This window comes from Hydra vulgaris, chromosome 03 (genome assembly GCF_038396675.1).
Source record: "Hydra vulgaris chromosome 03, alternate assembly HydraT2T_AEP".
Lineage (NCBI taxonomy): Eukaryota > Metazoa > Cnidaria > Hydrozoa > Anthoathecata > Hydridae > Hydra > Hydra vulgaris.
In genome coordinates this window covers 24617501-24637257 of record NC_088922.1, presented here as the reverse complement: position 1 = coordinate 24637257, position 19757 = coordinate 24617501, and the positions used below count along the sequence as shown (strand labels likewise).

Genomic DNA, 19757 nt, shown 5'->3' with positions numbered 1-19757 from the left:
CCGAGTTTTCACCTAATTTATTAAGATTTTTATGGCTAAAAATATGAGCAAATTTTTTTTGACTTTGTCCAATCACTCAGAAGTTTTTAATGTCATAAATGGTGTCTACTAATGTATACCCAACTATTGAAAAAGAAAAATCAGACCTGGGGAACAACTTAACCTGGCGGTCACTCTGGTCCACAGTGCGTATCTTTGGAATAAGATTGTTTTGTCAAATTTTGATATATTTCACACTTATCCCACTTTCAAATATAAGCTGAAAAATTTTATTTTATCTATTGATAACGTAGTCATCAATAGATAAAATAAAATTTTTCTTTTGTACTACTAATTTGTACTAAATTAAATTGTACTAAATTGTACTTCTAATTGATACTTTGTAATCTTTATTTAGAACTTTTATTTTATTGTAAAATACGCTTTATGAAACGTTTTAATTTTTGTTTTTATCTTATATATAAATTATATAGATTCTATATATTTATATATATGACGTTACTATATAGTAACGTCAGATTTGTTTACACGAAATTTTATTTTATTTATATAGCATTGTCAGATTTATTTACACTGTTTATTAAAATTTTTTTTATTCATTTTTGTTTTGCTGTAAAATGTCTAAAGCTGTAAAAGGTTCTGATGATAAGATCATTATGATCTTCTTTCAGATGCCTTGTTTGTTTGTTTGTTTGTAAAATACGACAAATGTAAACGAGCAAAAAAAAAAAAAAAAAAACTCGGTCCATGCATTAATTATCCTTTGTGCGATAATGCGCCTTGTCACGGCAATCCCAGAAACAGAAGAAACAAAGAAATTTCGTGAAACCTCCTTAAAGACCCATGAGGGGGGATACCATTTTAAAGTCACCGATGACCTCCAATCCATATTCGTCATACTTTAATGCACTTTTTGAGATGCACACAGTGGGCCACCGAGAGAGACGGGTAGTTGTTTCCATTGTGAAGAAACACGGTTTTGAGGTTCCGGGATGAACTGTCTATAAATAGGGGCTATTTAATAGGATACCTATCGCATGGAATAGACCGGCAACCATCGTTGCAGAGAAGCACAGCCCACAACGCTGACTGAGAATCTTAGATCTCAATTCTCTAATCCGTGACTTGTACGCTATCATCAACCAAGTTTCACTGTTTGAGCCTGAATATCAGAAGCTCAGCATTCGATTTCGTAAGCCCGAGGCCCCTAATTAGATTGTTCACGTCTTTTGGTTAGGGAAGTACGGCTTTCTATCCCCCAACTTCATCTGCGAAATCGTAGTCCATATTTCCAGTATCTGCCTCGCTATCTGACTTGATGCTATTTCCTAAAAATGGCCGATGTCGCTTAGGAAGAGTTGAAACAGGCACACCGGGGCTGAGTGGCACTGGGGTGATGGAAAAGGTATGTTCAAATAAACTATCTGAGGGGCATAATTGCCGGTGCGACGATTTTTCGGGTTTACCATGCAATAGTAGCAATTGCCTGAGTGGTCCGTCGTCTCTCTCCAAATTCGCGGGATAGCAAACTTCATGTCTCGCTTCTCTCCTCTGTACCAACCTGTAAGATAGCACACAATAATACATAACGGTTTCAAGGTGGAACGTGTTTGCCTACAGTACCCAACTTATGACAAACTTTGTAAATTACAACTACTTGAAATGAACTAGATCTAAAGTATTTTATAAAATAATTTAAAACACATCTAAGCGAGAAGCAACTGTTCAGTTTAACTTCAAATATTTTCTTGCAATATTCGATCTGAAATGCTGTGCCCAAGATTTGGCTTGGTCCCAGACCGGCACGCCGAAGTATGCCTTGTAGGTCTCGCACATTACGACTTACTTACGCACATACATAGTGTTTTTAATTGCTTCAATAAATAACCTTAACTTGCTTTAAACTTAAAAAAAGTTAAATACATTTTTAATTAATTTTTTATTTATTTTCAACATGTGTTTATCATAACTAAACTTTCCTACTAAACTTTCGAATATTATATAATATCAAAATACCCGGTTTTACCTAACAAAATAAATTATTATTAGATTTAAATATTTATTAACATAGTTTTGATTTGGTTTTGACAAAGTTTTCAGCGCTGTATCCTTAGTTCCGTGAAATTGTTTTACGTTATCCGAGATGGTGGCTAATTTTCAAAGCTAGCGTCAAAAAAGTCTTGTGATGCTGTGTCCTATTTTATTAAACCTACTTAATTTCCTTAATTACAATTATTTTTTTGCTTTTTTGAAAAGATTTTAATATAAATACGAACAACTTTGGTTGTTCTTCCCTGTGTACAGCTTTTAAAAATTTGTATATTTTGGCTGAGTATCACACCTAAATTTTGTAACCTAGATCAGGAAACGATCGCTTATATTCGGCTTAATAATTCCCGATTTAAACGATGTTTCTAAAATAACACGACACAATATTATACAACTTTTGCAAATAAAACTTTAATGAAAATTTATTAAAAATTTTATAAAAAATATAAGATTAAACTAAAATAAAAAATCATTTTATAAAATGATTAAATCAAAATAGATAAAAAATTTATTTTTTATTTAAAAAAATTTACAATAAAAAACTTAAAAAAATCTCGTATACAAAACAAAAAGTTTAAAGCATGTATTCAAAATCGAAAGTTTAAAAATATAAACGTCTTAACTATAAAGTGCAAAATTTTTTTTTTGTCAATTTTTTTTTTTAGAAAGAATAAAAATTTTAATTTATTTTAAAATATTAATTGTTAAAAAAATTTATAAAATACATTTTATTGTTAAAAAATATTGAGCAAAGATTTCAATATAAAGCAATATCTTGTAACAATCATAATTTTTTTGTATTCCATGTTAACACTGTCATTTCTTTACTCGAAGTATAATTAATACAATCCACCTTACGCGACCATTGGTCTAAGCAGTTTTGTCCACAAGTTAAAATAAGTTTTTCTTCACTCTCTTCATTAGCACCAGTTTTCATACGAAAAGGTGTTATAAAGCTTATTAATTCTTTGTAACATTTTAACCAAGTATGTGGAATCATCGTTTGTGCGTCACATATGAAAAATGATCCGGAGGAAGTTCCAACGTACATTTTGTTTTCGGCAACAACAAGAGACTGAATTTGAGCATCGCAGGCTGCGAAAAAAATATTTTTATATTGCAAAAAATTAAATGTGAAAAAAGCATTACAACCAAAAACTTTAAATTTTCTAAAAATGAACAGTTTTTTTACGTTGTTCAATGGGGACTGGGAATAAAAATTAATAAAAATTCACAAAACATTCCTGATATACAAATATGATTGCTTGGCTTTTTAAAACTAAATGACTGCATGACATAAATATTTTGGGCAAACGTCTCGGTTTTAATGAACGATTTAGTCATTTGGTAATCGATATAGTTTTTGCAGTGGCGCAAGAAGGATTTTTTGGTGTTTGAGATAGGTATCTTCATGGAGCACATGAAAAAAGTTAGCTCTAGGGATGGAGCTAATTTCAAACTTTTATGTTTATGCTTACGTCAAATATGGATGCTTTGCAAAATATTGCGATGATTAGAGCTTGGGAACAAAAAAGACCCAAAACATCCACCCCCTGCCCCAAACGTGAAAGCAACAAGTTGATAAAATATTTTTTTTACTATTCTCAACTGGAGTTATATTCATCGAAAAACTTTAAGTTTTTTTAAGCGTTCAAAAATTATGACTATGTAAAATTTGTGACCTCAAACCGAGAGAGATTTAAACTTTGTAAGGTCATAACTTTTGAATGTTGAGTGATTATTTTATGAAACTTAAAATTTATCGATGAATATAAGTCTAGTTAAGAACGGTAAAAAAAATAATTTATCAACTTGTTGCTCTCACGTTTCTATGCCACTGAGTTTTTGACAATAATTTGGCATCATGATTAAATATAAGCGCCATTTTTAGTAACGTAAAGGAAATCTAAACAGGATTTAGTCTGACACGTCAGAACAAACATTGAGATTTTGAACTTAGATTGGTTAAAACCAAAACTTTTCCCAACAAATAGAACATATATTTTAGTAATCTTGTACTTAAAGTCTTAATGTTCAATCAAACAAAATGTTAAAATCTTTTTAACGTAAAAAGTAAACGCACCTTAAGTTCTTCAATAGATTAATAATTTTCATTAACTATTAAAAAATTCTTTATAACAAAATCTTTATAACAAAAATTGTTATAGAGAATGAATGATTGTTGTTACTTCATATTACAAACGTTAAAGACGTGAATGTTTGAGTGTAAGATTTTTTTTAGCTATAATAAGTCAATAGAAAACACCTCAAAATTAAAAAGCATTATCAGTATAAACCACCTTAAAATCAAAAAGCATCATTAGTATAAACCACCTCAAAATCGAAAAGCATCATCAGTATAAACCACCTCAAAATCGAAAAGCATCATCAGTATAAACCACCTCAAAATCGAAAAGCATCATCAGTATAAACCACTTCAAAATCGAAAAGCATCATCAGTATAAACTACCACAAAATTAAAAAGCATCACCAGTATAAACCACTTTAAAGTTGAAAATAAGAATTACAAATTACAATAGAATAAAAATAATTTACACAACAAAAATCAAAATAATATTGAACAGTTGAAGGTATGAAAAAAGAGATGGTAAAATAGTTTGAGAATTCTATGTTTGAACTGTTTATTTACATTAGATGATTGTCATTTAATATGTAAATTTTTCGTAACTTTTTAGTTCATACTCACTTTGAGCAGATTATTATTAGAAAATCAATTAGATTTTCTCTAATAATCAATTAGAGAATTATCAATTAGAGAAAAGAAAAGCAATCAGAAGATACTTTCCTTTTACACACAATGTTATCAAATGATTAGATAAAATTTTTTTTATAAAATTTTATATTTTTATAAAAAGAGTTTTATATTTTTTACGAAAAAGGGTTGTAACAACAAATATAATGAAAAAAACAAGTAGCCTACATGACTTTAGTCAAGTAGGAGCGCTTGACTAAAGTAGATTTGTTTTTTATTATATATGTTGTTATAATCCTTTTTTGGCCCTTTATCTCTATAACATAAACCCTGACAAACAAGATTACTGCTCAGAGAAAAAAGTTAGTTGAAATTGTTTATGCGACGGAATGATCGCATATAGGTGACCAACAGAGTAAAAACAGATTGTAGATGGTGTGATTGAATAAAAAAAAATCATAAGAAAATATAAAATGAGTGGTAAGACTCCTGTAAAGTAGAAGAATTAAGTATAAATACTCAAGAGGCAGGTGAAAAATAACTAACGCTCTGGTCACTCTGTGTGTAGATCATATGCACTCTGTGTGTAGATCAATATCTACAAGTGTGATGGTGTAATGCATTAGTAAGTTCTGTGCGGTTATCTGGTATGATCTTGTTATGTTTTCATCCCCTTTCAAATTGGGTAAATAGAAAGCTAAACACACTCGCTTCTTGAGCTTATGGACTAGCACATCAGAGCCAGTTACCTAGACCTGAGAGATATGATAATAGAATCAGATTGTAGATGATGTTATTGTGTAAGAATCAGCAATGAATGAAAAGACTATTTAGTAAAAACTGAGAAAACAAAAATTGTTTGTTTACTCTGTTTTTACGATAAAAGTTCTGAACCATTAAAACTTTGCAAATAATTAAGTTTAAATTTTCAACGCCAACCCAAATCAGACTCAACACCAAAAAATAAAATCCTAACCCTAATTCAAAGCCAATTAATCAAAATTACCAAAAAAATGTAGAATGTTGTTTCAAATAAATGCTAATTAAGTTAATTCAGTTAATATTGAATTTATTTCTTTGTTTTCACCATAAAGGTACTGTACTTTAAAATTTTATCCTGTGATGTCACAGGGGTGAGTACCTGTAACATCACATGTCATTTGAGCGACTGTGCAATAAAATAAAAAAATGTGTAGAAAAATTCAATTAAAAAAAAAAAAAGAAGATAAAAACTAATCACTCATTCTCACAGTAAAACAAAATATAACAGTAAAACATATATAAATAAAATATCAAAAAAAAAAAAGAAAAATTGTGGACTATAGTGAATCATTTATAAATGACCATAACCAATATTTTCCTGCTAAAGGTCATAAATAAGGCCACATTCTTTACTTGCTGCACTCAAAGGTTTAATGAAAAGTAGTTATCTTGGTTCACAACCAAGACTGTTTACACCTTTATGTTTACAAGAAAACTACAGCAGCAGATAAATGTCTGCTATCACAAAGAGTACACACACTGTTGTGTACTCTTTGTGATAGCAGATTTTTATTTGAATAGTTGCTCAAGTTTGATTGCAATAAAATCAAAAACAAGGATCTCCTAAGACTAACCCACATTAGATAGATCTCTAGTTGCAAATATTTTTTACTGTCTTGTGACTCAGTTATGCAGTCGCACTTGATTCTTGGAATTACCAAGAAGTTATTTGATCAATTTAAAACCATCCTTAGGCAAAATAACTTTTTTTCATTGAAAAAAAGCTCTTCAACAAATCTTTTTAGAAGAATTGTTTTGAAATACCAGAATTTAATTTAAAGGTGGAAAGCTTATTGCTGCATTTAAAAACATACATTGGAGTCAAATAAACATGATTTTGACAATGTTCTCAACTCTTCCTATCAAAATTTTCTCTCTCTCTATCTCTCTCTCTCTCTATATATATATATATATATATATACATATATATATATATATATATATATATATATATATATATATATATATATATATATATATATATATATATATATATATATATATATATCTATATATATATATATGTATATATATATATTTTAAAGATCATATCAATCACTCAGAATTTTAACTGCACCTAAAGTTCGTGCTCTCTTGAATCAGGTACCTAAGTTTATTGAAAGCTCAAAAGTATGATACCCTGAAAAAAAACTTCCTCCAACTTTACAAAAAAATTCACAAAAGGTGTTTAGTTTTGGAGTGAGCAAACATGAGAAGTTCTTGCAGATTATTTCATTAAGTTATGCGAAACAGGAAAATGAAAGTCAGATCATCCAGAGTACTGAAAGAAATTGAAGAATAGTACAGCTGCATAATGCCCAAGATATTTCTAAAAGTTAAGAGTATATATATATATATATATATATATATATATATATATATATATATATATATATATATATATATATATATATATAGAGTATATATATATATAAGAGTATATATATATATAAGAGTATATATATATATATATATATATATATATATATATATATATATATATATATATATATATATATATATATATATATATATATATATATATATAAGAGTATATATATATAACCAAGTCAATATTTGCAACTTTATTTAAAAAAATGCTTTTCTATGTAATCTATTATAAATATAATTCTGTTTTAAAATTTGTCTTGGGTTAGTAGTTCTCTATTATAGATTTTAAGTGATATATTTTCATGAACGATTTAGATTCTATTGGTAGAAAGCAACTTAAAATATATTTAAGATATAATCATTCTTGGAGGTGCTTAATACAAAGATGAAAAGAAAATAACTCAATTTGAAAATTTTGATGATTATTTTTTGATTTTAATATGGCCAAACAAGTCCTTTGTTTCGTTACCAAGAGTTACACTTTCACTCAATCATGGAGTTACGCAGGCCTTATTGCAGTAAAAAGGTGTTAGACCATTTTATTATAAACAACAGTTTAGTTTATTTATATATGGCTCTGCATAACTTTGAGAATTTTTACTCAATAATTTTTAAAGTTTATGCGGAAATGTAATTTTTATTACTGTACAAATGAAAATTAATTGCACATTACAACAACAAAAAAATATTATGCATATTATAGCACAATATATTAATATTAAAGTTAAATTTTATATTGCTTTGACAAACATTTTTTTGATTGTCCGTCATTCTTGGCACCCAGAAATTATTATCCTGTTCCAGCCAGAAGTATAATAGACTTGTATAATGCAAATAGACTATACATATTATCCATAGAAGATTTGTAAAAATTGTGTAACTTGAACAAAAAACATTCTCTTAATCAATTTGAGAAATCAAATTAAGCCAGTAAAGTTTGATATATTTATAAATTAGATATAGTGATATCATAAAATAGTCAATCCAATAGTCAGCAATACTACCAATACCAACAAGCCTTTTATAGAAATATAGAAATTTGTGATGGCTTGCTGAACAGAAATTCCAGATGCAGATAACAGAAAAAACTTGAGCATGGTGACAAAAATTGTAAAAATACATGCAGTTTTTACAGTCTTGTGCAGTCATTAAAAAAAATGACTTTATAATTATTGGATAAAAATTAGTTTTTAATTGATTAATGGTTTTATGCATAATATGAAATGCATAGCATTTGAAATCTGATGACTATTCATAACTGTCATCGCCACTTTTATACTTTATTTTGGATCATCAATTTAATGTTGCATCAGTAAATCATGCAAACTTTTAATTCTATATTGCAGACAATCATTTCAATAGTTTCATGGTAAGACATTTCAGGGTCTTCAATGCTCAACATCAATATTGGATACTTTATCTTATGTATTAAGCTCATTAAAATTACTTTTCTTGATACAAGATAAATTTTTTTCTTCTAAAAACTAAAATGATTTACCAGGCATTTGCTTTGAACACAATAATAATATACCATTAATTACTCTAATGTTCAAACACATTAAAGTAAACTATGATGCCTTTTTGGTTTGCATAATAACTTTGCATTTTTGAACTTTGGATTTGGAAAAAAAAAACTCTGCACTTTTGGTAGACCAGAATTTTGAGTTCAATGTTAAAATTTAAATTTGCTGCTGTCTCATTAAAATGAACTTTTAGAGGAAACACTTCAGATTTAAAAAAGTACTGTTGAGAAACAATCTTATTGATTACAGTATAATTTCTTTCTTTATATCATCTTCAATAAATTTTATCTCCTCATTCTCTGCTGATTCTAAACATCATGCTAATTTTGCATTATGGACAAAGCTTTTTACCTGGTAATTCAAATTTGGCTTAACTAGATAAGAACTAGATAAGAACTTTATCAAAATTGATTTCATGAAAACTGCCTGTAAAATAAAACCAAGTCTTATAAAAAAATAAATAAAAATGTTAATAAAACGAAGGTAAAAGTTGTCTATTTTTGAATTTTTCACTTTTAGTTGTCTAGACAACTGAATTTCCAAATAAAAATCACTTTTTAATTTTTCTTATCACAACTGGCAAAAATAAAGCTATATCAGACTATTAAAAGCTAACAAAAATTTGTTTTTCCTATTTTAAAATCAATGATCATTATAATTTTAAATTTGGCCAAGTTCTTTGTGTTTTTGGATTCAGCACCTTCAAAAAATGCCAAACACCAATTTTTAACCAGTTTCCTAGAACTAGAACTTAAATTGTTTATACAAAACTTCAAAATCCACTCCAAATCAGATGCACACAAAAATGGGGTATTTTATAATGAATTTCAAAGTGTCAAAACTAATAAATTCTTTGGAATTTTACAGCTTTTTCATATTTCATTGATTTTGCAGGATTTTCACGTTTTATTGAAAGGTACCTTAATTGAAAAAAATTCTCACCAGTGAAAAATTATTTAAACCTTTGTAATTATTAAAAAAAGACTAGTCAAATAATTTTGTAGTAATAATTTACATAGGTAAAAACAGTTTTTTAAAACTTATGTTAATTTTACTCATAATGAACTTTGTAACCTTAAACATGTAGAAAAATTTCAAGTAGGGTAGAGCAAGAAACATTGGGACAGCAGACCATAATAGGACAGTTATGCCCAAAACCTTATATCTCAACTTAAAATTACTTTTTTTCAAAATTCTTTTTTGATAAAACATTTAAAATTACTGTGCTTCATTATTGTGAAAAAAAATTAATTTTTGAAAATGCGTTTCAAGTACTAAAATGCATTAGTAATTTTGTGAAAAACAAAATTTGCGTATTTTCTTAAGAGATACAACGACAAAAGATTTATTTTGAACTATTGCTAATTTGCTTTATTTATAACAAGTTTATAGTTTTAAGACAGTACTTTTTACTCTCTCTTTTAGAATCTGGTTTTAAAAAAATATCTGGCATTAAACTTTTTGAATAGTATTAATTTCAGTAAAATGACTTGCAAAAATGAACATGTATGGTTCTTGTATGGTTCAGACTTTGTCACCTCACCTAAAGACAAAGCTGAGTTGTTTGTTAAGAACTTTTCATCAAATCATCTCTTGATTCCACTAGTTGCTTTCTACCTGATATAGCTGACAAACAGGTTGATTTATTACTTGACATTGCTATCACTCCAGCTTCTGTATCTAAAGTGATTTCCTGCTTCGACTCTTCTTCAGCTTGTGGTCCGGACAACATACCTGTTATAGTCTTGCAGAGTGTTGTCCGGAGCTGCAATCTATACTTTCAAAACTATTTAACAAGTGTTTATCAGCATCTGTTATCCCTATTTTCAGAAACTCTTGAAAGTGATCTGATTCATCTAACTACCATCCCATTAGTCTTCTTCCTATCATAAGCAATACATCTTCTCATTCTACAGCTGATTTGCTAACAGTAATAACCGATAGGCTTTATTGTGCATTAAATAAAGGTGGAGAGGTTAAGGCTATCGCTCTTGACATTTCTAAAACTTTTGATAAAGTTTGGCATGCTGGTCCTCTCCTTTCTTTTATGGTGTATCTGGTAATATTTTTAAGATTATTAAATTCTTCCTTTCCAATCATAGTATAAAAGTTGTCTTTGATGGACAGCATTCTTCTTCATATCCTGTAACTTCAAGGGTTCCTCAAGGTTCAATCCTTGGCCCAATACTCTTTTTAATTTACATTAACAATCTTCCAGATATTCTCACATCTAAGGTGGCATTGTTTGCTGATGATACTTCTGTTTAATTTTGTTGTTATAAGAAGCCAACACTTTCTGATTGCTTGGAGGGGACATTTAAACTTGAAAAGGATCTCATTTCTGCTACACATGGGGCTCACAGTGGCTGGTGAACTTTAATTCAGATAAAACTCATTATCACAATAGTTTAGATCTTCCTATATTTATGAACTATAATGTACTCGATGAGTCATCTACCCTTCATCTTCTAGGATTAACTCTTACTTTCGATCTTTCTTGGAAACCATATATCAAATCCGTTGCAAAATTAGCATCTGCTAAGGTTCAACTCTTTATCGAGCCCGACACTTTCTTTCTTCGGATTCTATTCTCTATCTCTATAAATCTCAAATACGCCCTTGTATGGAATACTGTTGCCATATCTGGGGCGGATCTTTTTATGATGCCCTTTCTCTTTTAAACAAGGTGCAAAAACACATTGGAAACATAGTTGGACCTGCTCTTGCAGCCAACCTCCAACCATTACCACATTGTCGTAACATTGCTTCTCTTTCTCTTTTCTACAAATACTATAATGGGCACTGCTCTAAAGTGCTAGCGCCTCTTGTGCTATCTACTAAATTTCATTCTTATGTTACTTGTCAATCAATTAAGTCTCATCTTTTTCTGTGACTGTTTCTAAGTGCTCCAAAAACTCTTATTCCTCTAGTCTTTTTCCTTGAACATCAGTTCTTTGGAATTTGCTTCCTTTATCTTGCTTACCTGATTCATACAGTTTGCAACTTTTTAAGTCGTCTGTCAATCATTATCTTGCTCTACAATCTTCATCTTTGCTCTTCCAGTAACTTTCAACTATAATAATGGTTGCTTGCAGCCTTGACAATATATATATATATATATATACAGCCTTGACAATATATATACAAATATATGTATTCATGTATATATATAGACAATATATATACATGAATACATATATTTGAATATGTATTCATGTATATAAAAGATACATAAATACATATAATTGAATATGTATTCATGTATATTGAATATGAATTCATGTACATATATTTGAATATGTATCATGTATGTATGTATATATATATACATATATATATATATATATATATATATATATATATATATATATATATATATATATATATATATATATATATATAAAATACATATAATTGAATTTGTATTCATGTATATGTGTAATACATATGAAGAGTGCAAGGGGAAAACCAGTGATGTCACATTTTTTTCATTTTGAGAAAACAAAAAAGAAAAGTTTAAAGACTTATCTTACTATGTTATTTGCGGTTCTATATATATATCCTAGGTTTGTAAATTAGTATGATCTATTACACGATAAGTTAACGTGAAAATATATTATTATTATTATTATTATTATATAAGCTTTTCAATAATATGCTTAAAAAATAAAAATTTATTTAACTCATTTAGTTAATTCTTATTATTAATAAACTTTTTAACTTTCAACTCCAATAACCTTTCACCACCCTGAGACTAGATTTCTCATCTTTGACTCTTAGGTTATGAAAAATAAGAAAAATTTCAACTTGAAAAAAATAAGAAAAGTACATATGGGGTAAGTAAAGAAATCAATTTAGAATTAAAATTTTTTTTTACATTTTACACAAGAGTTTTACATTTCTAAACTCTATAATATTTTAATATGCAATTTCTTATTAAAAATATAAACCAAGAACTCAAATAAAATTTCCTTTTTTCCTTTAATCAATACCTATTTTTTAATTTAAATACACTCAAGTTCAGAAAACTCTGATACTGATTCATCATCACTTAACTGACATTTGTGAGGAAAATTGTTAAAATTCTGCTGGGCATCAAGCTTGCAAAAATATTTTAAAACTTGAAGGTCAGCATACTTTGCGCAGCTCTTGATTGGCAGTCTCTCATTGTACAAGCATGTAAGTTTTTGTGATAATTGCTTCTTTTTTCTAAAAACTTTTGATATAACAACTCTTTCAAAAGGTTCATTCCAACTGAGTCTGTATTGTAACATAGTAGGGAATTCTTGGGAGAAAATAATTTCATGAATAGGACATGTTGGTATTGGACATTTGGCTTTGTAAAATGGTTTGATATGTTCAGAAAAATTTAGGAACATGTTTAACTCCATCTTAATAACTTCAAATGGTGAAGGGTTCTTACGACATGTACAAAACTCTTCCATCCAATTTATTCGTAGCTCTGCTCGAACCTTTTGGTTAACTAGTATGATATCACAGTCACGCTACATGTACTGGAAACAATAGTATGGTTTGTTGAAATTGTTTCTTTTTCACACATTAAAGTGTAAAAAACGAATAATAGTCTAATTCTTATTTTGCCCAGCACACGAATCACAAAAAAGCTGCAAATGTGATACATCTTTTGGTAAAATGTAGTCAAAATAGTGCTCCAGCATGCTTGCTACATTATCTGCTCCCTTTTTACCATAAGTTTCATTGTAACAAAACAAGTGAGCACTGTTTGATCCTAAGCAGTGTATATTAAATGTGTACATAGAAAGCTGTCTACGATAATAAATATCGTTTCTAGAAACATTAGGACAATTCATATTTTTAGCAAGTCAAATGCAAGAGCTGCATGGCCAGTTTTTGCATTACAACATGCTTCTTTCTTTCTGGCATAAAACACCTCTGCTTTCTGCAAGTGAAGCTCTTTTTCTTGACGACTCTTGATAAGTTGTTCTACAGAGGTGCTTTGGTTTTTAAGTATAATATTGAACTTGTCACATGTGGAGCATGTAACTTTACGAGGATAACCAAAGCTAATGTTAAACCTTTCTACAAATATTTTCCTGGTAAAAAAAAAGAAAGTAGAAAATTAGATATATCCAATAATATTCTGAAATAATCACACATTATTAAAGTACCTTTAGCTTCCTTGACAAACCTTAATCAGTGGAAAGCACTCTTTGTACATATTGCACATTTTTGATAACTTAAGATCTCTGGTAAATATAGCTTTTTAGTGTCATGTAATGCATAATGACTTTTTTGTCCTTTAAAAGACTTGATATGATCAATAATACCATTTACAATGTAGTCTGGAAGGGCTAGAAGTCGATTTATATGTTTTCTATGGTGGTTTTTAGGAGAAACTCCTTAAAAAATAATAAAATATACAACCTTTATAATGTTTTATTAATTTAACTAAGCCAAACTATTAACTTTCAAGCTCATATAAAATCTTTTTTTGCTGTTGTTATTTTTGAGAGAGAAACTATGTTGAAATACATTTGTTGATTATTTATTTTATTTGAATTACTAATTAGTAAATAAATAAATGTTTATTTCTGTTTACATACCAGTCTTGGCAAGAAATCTTCTTATTCTTTCTATTCTTGATTTTCCAATTCCAAAAATTGACAAAATAGCATTGATGCAAACTGGAACTCTAACAGTATTATTATCTCATGTCACTTTGACGTTTTAAGAGAATGAGTGATCATGAAGAAATTGTCTTTCTTCTTTTTATCGAGGTCTTGCTCGTTTAACACTTAATACCTCAATCATTGAAGCAAGAAAGCTGTCTTGTTGATCTTTATTTTGCATTTTGTTAAAGTACAAAAGTAAAAACTCCCTCTCTTCTACTGTCGTATTCTGAAAACACATATAACGCTTTTAATAACACCGAAAGCCCATCCATCGCATGTGAAGATAATTGTTTATTTCTGTCTAGTTCCCACTTTTGACCAAGTTTTTTTTGTTTGTTTGGAATTTCTGTAGAACCTGGAATTTGACATTTATCCGCCATTTTTACAATAATAAAGTTTTTTTTTTTTTGCAAAATGAAATTTGATTGGGTGTTACGCAAAAGCGCTCCAATACAGCGTGGACATCTCCGATTTACCCCTTAAACAATTTAGACATATCTGTTTACCACTTGTGACCCCTTTTTACAAATGGAAATATAGATATGATAGATTGAACTTTTTTTTTTTGATATTCATCTTTTAAAAGATGCACTAACTTACCAATAACATAGTAGGAATAATAACTCAAAGATTGTTAATATGTGACACCACTGGTTTTCCCCTTGGACCCTTTATATAATTGAACATATATTCATATATATAAAAGATATATATATATATAGATGAATGCATATAATTGAATATGTATTCATGTATATAAATGATATATATATATATATATAAATGATATATATATATATATATAAATGATATATATATATATATATATATATATATAAATGATATATATAAATGATATATATATATATATATATATATATATATATATATATATATATATATATATATATATATATATATATATATATATATATACATGAACACAGTATAATTATATATACATGAATACATAAAATTGAAATAGATATATTGTTCAATATATATTATTCAATAATGTACAATATTGAACAATGTATATTAAAATAAAAAGAATTATATATTTTTTCAAAAAAGTTTATATGCAGCTGTATTTATTGAATTTTACATACATTTTATTGTATAACAAGAAAATAACTTTCAAAAATTATGTATATATACATTTATATAGTTTGACAACTAAACTTACCATTTGCGGTAAAAAACGGCTCTTAACTACTCTTTGACATATAACAAAACAAATTTAAGTACAGATTATGTCAAAACCATTAAATTTAATTGAGAAAAATCGTTAAATTTGCGGCTTTTTAAAAAAACCGCAAAAGTGCAAATAAAAGACTAGAATGTTTTTATTTTTATTTTTTACTGTTTATATACATCGCCTAACAAATAGGTAGAACATGTAAGGAGTGGTGCTATATCGATGGACAATTAGGTAGAAAATAGTTTGAGTGTTGCTTTTTTATGACCCTTTGCTTCTTATAACAATATGTTTCAATTCATTTTCATGTTTCAATAATTTTTGATAAATTATTTAAAAAATATGTTAAATCAAATTTTAAATTGAAAAAAAAAAAATACCTTTTGTTATTTTTGCTTTCTTCGAGGTCTTGGAACAATTTACTGAAAGTGTGAAAATAGAAAATAATAAAATCTCCTACTAAATAAATCTTAAAACTTTAAAATAACTTCTCACTGAAAAAAAAATTTAAAGCAGCTTATCATAGTTATATATAGATTTAAAACACGGCGGAAATGATTATGAAAATATTTCACTAAAAATTGAATAAATTGCTAAAGCTAATATAAATGTTTTTTTTATTGATAAGTAAACTTTATTACAAGAAAAATCCAACTATATAAAATAAATTTTTTTAAATTTATTTAGAATAATATTTCTAGTATTTTAAATTTAACAAACTTTTTTTCCAATAGACATTTTTAAATATAGACAAATCTCTAGTTACCAACATTAATTTATATCGAAAAAAATGTAGAAGTGGTGTAGAGCTCTCTCTTCATAAGCGAGAGGTTCTGAGTTCGATCCCTACCATGCCCCTGATAGTACAGCGCTCAACTTGTTTCTCTGCGCAGCAGCCTTGTTCATCAAGGTTCATATTTTGGAGTCATAGAGTTGAGAGAGGGTTACAACCACAATTAAATAGCCTTCTCATATATAGTGGCTTTTTTGACCTTGGGGAGGCGAATTAAAATTAAAAAAAAAAAAAATTTTTTTTTTTTAAAGTTTGTACATACTAAAAACAAAATTATCTGTTTCCAGAATTTTCTTTTTGGGGTTCTTTTTTGGTTTAATTCAATTTATTTCAAGTAATATTAATAATAACTGAAATTTTTTTTGCATAATATTAATCAGAATTTAGCACAAAATATTATTTATAAGTTTTTAATTTGAAATTTGAGAAATATAATTCTTTAACTAAACAATGATAGATTTTAAATTGAAATTTAACTTAACTGCAATAGTAAACTATAAGTTTTTTACATAGTTTCATTTTGGTTTGCTCTTATTTTCATTCATCTCCCCCAAAAAAATTAAATTCCAAATAAAAATTAAATTACAATGTTTCATCAAAATTTCCGTAATTAGGATTCATCTGTATTTAAAAGTTTCTTAGGTAAATTATATGACATTTAAGTTAATTTTTTCAAAAATATTTATACATGGTAATTTGTTATGAAATCAGCTTATTAGGAAAAAGTCATGTTAAAATTGTAATGAGAATTTAACTCAGAGTTTATCAGTTTTTTATGGGTAAAGATTTTGGTTTGTTGGTACCCATAAATCTAAAACAACTTAATAGATAAATTCTATCACATATAACTCCCATGTGTAAAATTCTAAATAAATATGATTGTTTTTTATTTCCTAGTGGAAACAATTAAATTAGTAAGAGAAAATCATCCATTGTATAAAAGATTTTTTAAACCTAGTTTGTCAAACACAAGCTATGAAGTCTTTGTGCCCAGTGGTATCAAACTGACTCATCTTGATGTGAAGCTTATGCTTATTATCTATGTTGAAGTTCTTTTTAAGTCTGTGAACCATTATTAAAATATTAAATGTTTCTAAAGTATGTTTAATTTTTGAAAACAATTAAAACATAAAATTTGTTGATATTGTCTAAACTTGTAACTCTGTAGAATTACAAGTAATTAATAATATCAACAGAATGATATTAAATAACAAATAAAAATTATTAAATTTTATTAAACAGCAAACAACAAATAGTCTTATCAAAAAATTTGCGATGCTTGAGAGTTTCATTTGTGTTGTATAACTACCTATTTAATAGTATGCCTGAAAGATGTGTAATTAAAAGAAAAAACAGCAGGTGGATGTTTGTAAAAGCAAAAGTGAAAAATGTTGGCTTTTTTAGTTTTTTTTAGCTTTAAATTTCAATAAAACATCCTTTGCTATAAATTACTTTATTCTATTTTTAATTTTAACATTCATGAACATTTATATGAAAAAGGATTACAGTTGTAATACAAAATATAATTGAAAACAATCATTTATAAATGTTTGATAATCAATCTTATACTTTTCATTACTTAGATAAAGTGTCATAGCATAAAAATAAATATACCAATAACTATGTCCTATATGTAACTGGCTGTAAAGGGAACTAGATCAAGACATATAAAGCAAAACTTTTTAGATTACAATGCAAATATCATAATCCTCAAAAAAGAGAACAATGGATTCATATAATTTTTGAAAAAAAGCAATATGAAACCTGACAAACTTGCAGTTCACTTGGATTAATATGAAATTAGTTGCTTTAATGACCAACAAGTGAGGAGTAAAAGTGTTTCCAGTAACATCTTTTATAGTCAATGATGGTTTAATTAATTAAAGTAAGAATTATATTGATACTTCTGCCAATCCACATTTTCTTTTTAAAGTTAAAATAAACATGCAATTTAAAATTTTTTTTATTGTAAAACTAGATGCTCTATTAAACCACTGTTGTCGAATGCATAAAATCGTAATCTACTTACAAATTTTAAAAGCTATCTGATATTTACATTTCATTTAAATAGATCATTAAAAATTATCCTTGAACAAGTTAATGGGATGCCTGCATTAACATAAACTAATTATAAAAAATATACATAAAAAAATCTTAGGACTTGTGAGTACTTTGTAATTTTAAGATCATATTACAGATGAGTTTAAAGTTTTTTAATAAATATTTTAGTCTAAGATGAGTATTATTCAAGTAATATTCAATAAGTATAACTTATTGAATATTACTTGAAGCATGATTGCTAATGATGTTCCATAATGTTAACAATCCCTGTCAAAAAAATGTCATATTATAAACAATCAAGTTTATATAAAACCACAACTAACGCATCAAGGCGATAACTTATCTAGAGAAGAAATGGAGTATTTTTACTCTGTTTTAAGTTTTATGATTTTCTTATTAGTTGCGTATCATTTAATTGGTGATTTTCAATTTGAGCAAGTTGTCTATATGTTGCATTTGGTTCATTCATGTAATAGCATTTGGTTAAACATGCAAAAGTTAGAGTATTTTGACTGCAGCCTTAATAAAAAATTCCTGATCGCACATCAGTGCAATCATTAAATTTTTCTTTAAATAGCAAACGTTTATTTTGTTTTTACAACGTAGGAATGATCACTCAATTTTCCTTGTTGAAGTTCTAGATTTTTCAAGACACTTTTTAAACAATTGATGCTCTTAGCAGTCATAATTTTTGTGGTCAATGTCTCATAAGCCTGGCTAGATCCAGGCTTATGAGACATTGGTTCATTGTTCTCTCATTTTGCCACATAATGTTTGATGGGCGATTAGAGGCAACAAAATGCTTTCAGTTTTAGCATTAGAATGCAATTTATAATAATTGTAATAATTATAATAATTAAATTATAATAATTATAATAAATATATTTTAATAATTATAATACACTTACTTAGTTAAAGTAGTAGTTTACATTTTGTAATTTTTTATAAATTCAAAATCTTAATAATCAAAAGTTTTTGTAAAACATTAACAATTATAAACAAACCAATAAAGAAAGTAAGGCATATTGAAAGTGAGGCTAATTACAAATTAATTTAAATAATTTTTAACTACTCATTAATTGGGCAAAATTTTTGCCATCGGAAGGTTAAAAATATACTTCAAAGTCAGTATAGTCATGTTTTGTTTTGCTGAATTTGATGCTATAATAATATTCCACTTCAAGCTAATACATTTTTAAAATATAATAATCTGTTTGTTTACAATATAAACTTAACTATTATTTTATTTATATTGTATTCAATATGATGGTGATGCATTGGTAAAGACTTCTGATCATAAACTTTTGTATTCCACTTTACCAAAATTATATTT

At 27.3% G+C, this 19757-nt stretch overlaps 1 protein-coding gene across 1 annotated transcript in view; it reads right to left on the bottom strand.

The window, feature by feature from the left end:
• Positions 1-2732: 2732 nt before the first annotated feature.
• The window catches only part of LOC101240745 (leucine-rich repeat serine/threonine-protein kinase 1), a 228046-nt gene continuing 211021 nt past the window's right edge, over positions 2733-19757 (bottom strand). Inside the window, exons 29-30 of the mRNA XM_065792720.1 lie at positions 15951-15992; positions 2733-3144 (exon numbers count right to left, since the gene is read on the bottom strand). Of these exons, the coding sequence (XP_065648792.1) occupies positions 2834-3144; positions 15951-15992 (353 nt within the window). The 3' untranslated portion in view covers positions 2733-2833. The remainder of the gene's footprint in view (positions 3145-15950; positions 15993-19757) is intronic.